General features: G+C 53.0%; 1 protein-coding gene across 1 annotated transcript in view; it reads left to right on the top strand.

The window, feature by feature from the left end:
- The first annotated feature begins 223 nt into the window (after positions 1–223).
- The window catches only part of LOC111157220 (KIAA1210 ortholog), a 67333-nt gene continuing 60782 nt past the window's right edge, over positions 224–6774 (top strand). Inside the window, exons 1-2 of the mRNA XM_022518512.1 lie at positions 224–231; positions 318–509. Of these exons, the coding sequence (XP_022374220.1) occupies positions 224–231; positions 318–509 (200 nt within the window). The remainder of the gene's footprint in view (positions 232–317; positions 510–6774) is intronic.

Below are 6774 nucleotides of genomic sequence, written 5' to 3'. Positions count from 1 at the left end.
CCCCCCCCCCCCCCCCCCCCCCCCCGCCAGCCTGCAGAATCTAAAATGCCAGAAAGTGACTTGTTCACATGGCCTTCCCCAAGCCGATGAGTGTCCTTCTCTGCCCGGAGGTAAAGGTCTCGGCTAAGCCCAGAAGGCTTCCCACCTTGAGACTCCGCATACTCCTTAGCCCCGCTGGGATACAAACGGGCTAAGACTGAGCATCTGGTATTTTGCACTGAAGATGCTGCAGTAGGGGGAAGTCGGAGGCAGAGGAAAAAGGGGAGTTAACAGTTCGCAGCCTTGTAAGGAACAAGCCCGGCCCTTTTTGGACCTAGTTCAGAAGACAGCGAAAGGCCTCGACCAGAAACTTTATCTGGGTTTGTGCACTGGCCCGCGGGCGTGGGCCGTGCGTGCGGACCCCTGGCTGCCGAGCTGTTCCGCAGACATGCCCGCGGCACCCGCCCCGGGGTGGCGCAGCGGTTCCGAAGAACCATGGCTGGCTTCTATGCCTGCCTGAAGAATCAAGAGTAAGTCGCCGGGGAGCCGATGGTGGCGGAGCGCTCGGCCGCAGCCGCTGGGGTCTCTCCCGCCCAGGGTGGGGCGCTCGTTGCCGGCGGGGCCGGCCCGGAGTCAGCCCGGGAAGCCGGGGCTCGAACCCGTCGCCCTGGGGCAGCGCGCGCCGGGAGCCGGGCGCCGGTGGACGTGGGAAAGCGGCGCGGGCCGGGGGTGGGGGGGGGGCGCGGGGGAGGGGCGCACTCTCTGCCCCCCACGGCCGCAGCACCTGGCTCACCTGAGTTGCCCCGGGCGGGCGGAGGGGCCGGGCGGGGGAGGCGGGGCGTCTCGCTGGGGCCGCTGCGGTTGTCGATTGGTCGCCTCGCAGAGGGAAGGAGGGCCGCCGCGTAGGAAAGAGACGGCCAAGCTGCAAAAGAGTTGGACCCGGGAGTACCGCTATTCCCGGGGTCCCCCACCCCGCAGGAGGCCCTACCTCTCTCCCAGAGCCAGGGTCGTCCGCAGCACCCGGGCAGCCTCCCCGGAGCACGTGACAAATGACTCGAGGGTCTGAGAAGGGACAGCAGCGCCATGAGGATGCTTCTATCCCGGGGGGCGCGCAGCCAGAGAGAGAGACGAGGGCCAAGCTACAGGTTCCCACGTGCACGTGTAATAAACGTGCGTCCCCGTCCAATAAAGCGCCCAGCGGACCGGGATTTTACAAGGCTAATTTCATTGACTAGGGACACGGCTGAAATGACCTTCGCCGTGATCATTCATTCAGTGAAATCGTGGGTTTCAGTGACACCGAAGTGTTTGGTTCTGGCCCTAGTCAGCAGCTGGCTGGGCTGAAAATTCAGATATGGGGGGCGGGTGGGTTGGGGAGACGCTGCGGCAAAAAGTGAGAGAGACAAAGACAGAGACAGGGAGAGACAGAGACAGAGAGAGACAGAGAAGAAGAAGAGAGAGGACAAAGGGAGGAAAGAGAGATGGAAAGCGCAGAATTTGGATGAATGGAGAAAAATCACTTTAACCTTTCTGAGTTGTCTTCTAAATTTTCTAAATTTAAAATTAAACATTGCACCCACAACGCGAGTGTATTTTGGGGTGTCATGTGTACTTACTGCGGACAGTGACAACAGGAAAAGATATTAAGCCAAACGGACCCACTTGTACAACTCATTAGCGGGGGTGCGAGGTACGTGATTATTCTCCAGTGCCATTCATGAAGCTGTCACTCTCTGAATCGGGGCCAGAAACTCACCTCGATCACAGCAGGTCTCCAATAGCACATGGCCCCCGCTGCTCTCTCCTCTCATGGCAAGGCACCGGACAGAGAGAGACTGGCAGCCTCTGATGTGATTTTCCAGGGTGTCCCCCTTTGGAGGTGGTTCGGGCAGGGAGGGTGGGGACACTGGCGGCCCCCTTCCGCTGTTGCCTCAAAACTGGCCCTGTAGCCTGTTCCTGTTGGGCCTGGAGTGTCTACCTGTGAAAAGTGCCTTTGGCATCTTTTTGAAAACCCCGCCTCTGGGGCTCACCTGACTGCCGTGCCCTGAGCCTCTGGCCTTGGACACACACGGTGGCAATGAGGGCATTTTCTCTACGTAATTCACTGTGGCACCAGATGACAGAGAGGTTGGCCGTGGAGGCCTTGGGAGGCGAGGGAGATGGAGCCACTGCTGTGGTAAGTGATAAAGGCAAGGTTATCGCTCCCAGGTGAGCATCGGGCCCTTCTTCCCTGGCCCGAGAGTATCAGATTCTGCTGCTTGAACCAGGGGCCTTCCCCAGGGTCCCTTCATCCCAATGTCTGCCTTCCATGGAGGGGATCCAGGGCAGCCTGAGGCCTTTGGGGTGGAAAAGCGGCCCTCATGGACCAGCGGCTCTTCCTGTCGCCCCGGCTGAAGGCCTGAGCTCATCTGACCGTTTACCGAAACGAGGCTGAAGGAACGGGAGACACCATAAGAAGGCATTTGAGGAGGTTAAGGAACCACGGTCTCTGTAAGTACGTGGATGGGAGTCCCTCAGGGGACTTAACGGGGAGAGAGACCCGTAGACCTTCGAAAACATGGCACACCTGCTCCTTGGGAAGCCGTGTGCTCAGCACTGTGGGAGGAACGTGTGCTTTCCTTTCCCACAGCCAAGCAGGCACGGTGTTTGACACAAGCATTTGGTGAAGGCGTGTTGTCCACTGAACCAAGATCCCCTTGGGAAGCTTGTCTGCTTAGGGACCGGCCAGCCCGGTAAAGGGAGGTCTGCAAGAGGTGGGGCGGGGGGTATGAGCTCAGTCCGGGAGAGGTTTCGAAATTTCTTCCAAGCTGTACAAGACGCAGCCTCCCAGCCTCCATCCCCTCAGCGCCTCCAACAAGAGGGGCTCCTAGAATCACAGCTTGGCCATATCAGGAGGGGAGCGCCCTTTCAAGGAACCCCAGTAGGCAGGACTTGGAAGTCGAAACACGGGTGGAAACACAAGTTGGTTCAGTTTTCTCTGCAGATCGCACTTGCGGTCCAGATTTTCCAGGTGTGGACGGTTATTTGATGAGTTGGAGATGTTTGTTTGTTTGTCCCCAGGGGACTGGTTTTGGTGTTTAAATTCTGAACTGGTTATGATGGATATAGTTCTTGCTTGAGGTAACTAGCCAGTAAGTCCTGTTATTTTCACAGACATGGTGTGACAGCAGGGGACGGCAGGAATTTATCAAGGGATTTGTGAATATGCTTATTGGTAGAAGGGACAAAAATACTAGTGGTCTTGAATTATGTGCCACCGTAATTATGTGCCAGTACATGAGGAGATGAAGGGAAAGCAAAAGAACTTTTTTTAAAGTGTTTTATTTATTTATTTGAGAGAGAGAGAGAGAGGGAAAGCTAGCAGAAGTGGGGGGAAGGTCAGAGGCAGAAGGAGAAGCAGACTCCCCAGTGAGCAGGGAGCCTGATGCAGGGCTCCATCCCAGGGACCCCGGGATCATAACCTGACCCGAAGGCAGGCGCTTAATCTCTTAATTGCTTAATTGACTGAGCCACCCAGGCGCTCCAAGCAAAAGAACTTTCTTAACCAGACAAGATCCTATAATGGTGGCATGGGTGAAAATGTTTTTATTTTAAGGGTGAGGATATCGGGCCCCAAAGACATTAAGTGATTCTCCTTGGGCCACACAGTCAATGGCAATTCCAAGATCAGAATCCTGAGTACCCTGACTTGCAGCATAGAGCTGTGGTGTGTAGCGTGTGCTAGAGGAAGGATCACCTTTTGAGCAGAGAACCGGAAGCATGTGCCTCCTCCTCCCCACCACCCCAGGATGCTGTGGGATCTGGCTGGGGCTGCTGCAAAGGCAGCTCGAGCCCAAGGCAAAAGAGTGAGCTAGGGCAACTTTGTTCTTGGCGACCCCAATCTCTCCAGTTACAGCCCCTTTCCCACTATGGTCCCCTTCCCACTCCAGGTGTTCTGGGCCTGAACATTGCCCTTCCCTCCCAGCCTGTCTTCTCTAAGCCTCTGTCTTCTCTAGGCTGTGAACTTCCCCTTGGCTGACTCCCTGGCATCCTTGGTTCTGGGGGCTGGATCTCAGTCAAACTGACGCGCGATGTTGGATTCCTCCTGACAATGTGCGTTTCCGTAGGATTTCAATGCTTCCATGCCACTCTGATGCTTGGCGGCCATCTCGGGGAGCTTGCCAGGGCAGTGGGCCCCTCATATAGTGCCATTCGGCTTCTCCGACTCAAGAACAGGGTTCAGGAAGGTGAGGCTTAGTGATTTGGCAACAGGCATCTGACAGCTGACCGGGGTGTAGGTATTGTAATGGATGGGCCAGCAGGCTCCCCTTGGCTGCAGACCTTCCCTGATGCAGACCTTCCCTGATGCTGCTGGAGACCAGAGGCTACAAATACTGACTTTTTATGAGTTCTAGATGCAAGGATTCAGGGGACCAATGCATTCCTTCTTTGCCCTGCGGAGGCCCCTGGCACCCAGAGGCTGGAGGAGGTCTCAACCCGCAGGTCCTTCCAGTAGCTGATGGTCTTGGAGCTGCTCCCCATCCACCTTCAACCTGTTCTCTTGTTCTCCTTCCCCTCCTCCTCCTCCTCCTTGTTTTAGAAGAAAAGCTGGGAAGTCCAGTTCCCTGGCAAGGGGCACAGCCTGGGTATTGCATTTTGCTAATCTGTGGTCCCCCTGTGAAATTTCCATTCATGGAAGCTGTAGGAGAGCTGGTAGAGTGGTGGGTTCTAGTCCCCCAGCCTCACTAGGGGCAAGTTCTTTTTTTTTTTTTTAAGATTTTATTTATTTATTTGACAGAGATCACAAGTAGGCAGAGAGGCAGGCAGAGAGAGAAAGGAGGAAGCAGGCTCCCTGCTAAGCAGAGAGCCTGATGCGGGGCTCGATCCCAGGACCCTGAGATCATGACCTGAGCCGAAGGCAGAGGCTTATCCCACTGAGCCACCAAGGCGCCCCAATATAGGTAAACTTTTTAACTCATAAAAATTCATTATGAGGAAATTGTTTTAAAGCTGTTTTTTTTTTTTTTTAAAGCTTTTGGAGATCTCTCTGAAGATGTCGTTGGCTCGGTTTATTTGGTCTTTAGCAGTGTCCTGCGTGTTCTGTTTGCTGTAGGGAGGTTGAGTTTCCTCGAGAATACACTTAAAAATGTGGAAACGTGTGTTATTTTGTCAAGAACCAAAATTTCAGCATTTTATATGAGAATGTTCAGGCGGGTGTCATTTGAAGCCTTCGAAAGTCCATTTTGTGTTGGACCAGCTTTAGCATTTGGGGGATTCTTTCGCTAATTTCTCAAGGGGCACAATTTTTTGTCGTTTGTTATTTCTGGAAATCGGTAGCCAAAATGGGGTATGTGATCTGGTCGTTCCTGTCGTTTCCTAATTGATTTGCTCCTTTAACATTCTTCTAGTTTTTTAAACCAATCCGGTTGTATCTTTCCTTTACAAATGTTTTAAAAAAATTTATTTATTTATTTTTCAGAGAGAGAGAGAGAGAGAGAGAGAGAAGGAGCACACAAGCAGGGAGAAGGAGCAGAGGCAGAGGGAGAAGCAGACTCCCCATTGCGCAGGGAGCCCGATGCGGGACTCGATCCCAGGACCCTGGGATCATGACCTGAGCCAAAGGCAGCCACTTAACCGACTGAGCCACCTAGATGGCTTCCTCCTTTACAAATTCATAGTTATGGTTGGTGGCTAGGAAACTGGAGGACCTAATTGAACAGGACATTCCAGCAATCCCCTCTTGGCATCCTCACTTAAGTTCTGTTGCTTCCAATGCTTTTATTCTTTTAATGACGTCTCCAATTAAAATCACCCATTGAAGGCAAATTGCTGGAAACCCTGATTCAGTAGGAGACATGAGTTTGGGTGAAATAGCTTGTTTTCAGACGGTGAGGTTAAGCTAGTGAAAGATTGGCCATCTGATTACTGCAAATACACTGGTAACCTTAAGCCAGAGGTTCTCAGCAGGGACATGGGGTCTGATTTTTCTCCACAGGGACCGCATGGCAATGTCTGGAGACACTGTTAGCTCTCACGACTAGGGGGAAGGTGTGCTACTGACATCTAGTGCGCAGAGGCTAGGGAGGCCGTTGGGCATCTGCAGTGCTTGGGAAGAGTCTCCCCCACCCCCCAACCAAGAATTTTCCAGTCCCCAATGTCAGTAGTGTCAAGACTGAGAAACGCTGCCTTCCACTAATAATGGTTTTCCCAAGTGGACGTCCAAAGACGAGCACCCTAAGTGTTCAGACCACCATTATCTAATAGAAGCTTCTACTGGTGATGGAAGTTTCTGGGCTGTTCTGCCCAGGAACAAGAACCACTAGCCACGTATGGCTACTGAGCATTTGACATGTGGCTGGTGTGATCAGGGAACTGAGTTTTTATTTTATTTCACTTAAACGAATTTAAAGTGAAACAGACACATGTGCCAAGTGACACCGTAGCCCTAGGTGTGCGTGGCTCTGGGGCCAGACAGTCCTGAATCCGTGCTTACGGACCAACCACTTTCTTTGACAGTCTTGAGTCATCTAAGCCTTCCGAGCCTCAGTTTCTTCATCTGTAAAACGGGGGTAATGATGCGACCTACTCCTTCGAAGCTGATGAATATTCCATGCAATAATGAATATTGCTCATGCAAGAAAGCATGTAGCTCAGCGCCCAGCGCAGAAAGCATTTGAACGATGTTAATCATTGCCCGTGATCTGTGGTCAGTATAGTAATGGTCGTCATGTAAGTGGGACTTGCTCAGGGCTTCTAAACAAGATGTCACCTGCGATATACTTGAAAGGCCACCTCAGAAGCAGAGCCCTAACTCTC

Source organism: Enhydra lutris, unplaced genomic scaffold (genome assembly GCF_002288905.1).
Source record: "Enhydra lutris kenyoni isolate GAN:26980312 unplaced genomic scaffold, ASM228890v2 scaffoldscaffold53, whole genome shotgun sequence".
In the NCBI taxonomy this organism is placed as follows: Eukaryota; Metazoa; Chordata; class Mammalia; order Carnivora; family Mustelidae; genus Enhydra; species Enhydra lutris.
The sequence above is the reverse complement of the archived record's forward strand: the minus strand, read 5'-3'. Positions and strand labels throughout refer to the sequence as shown.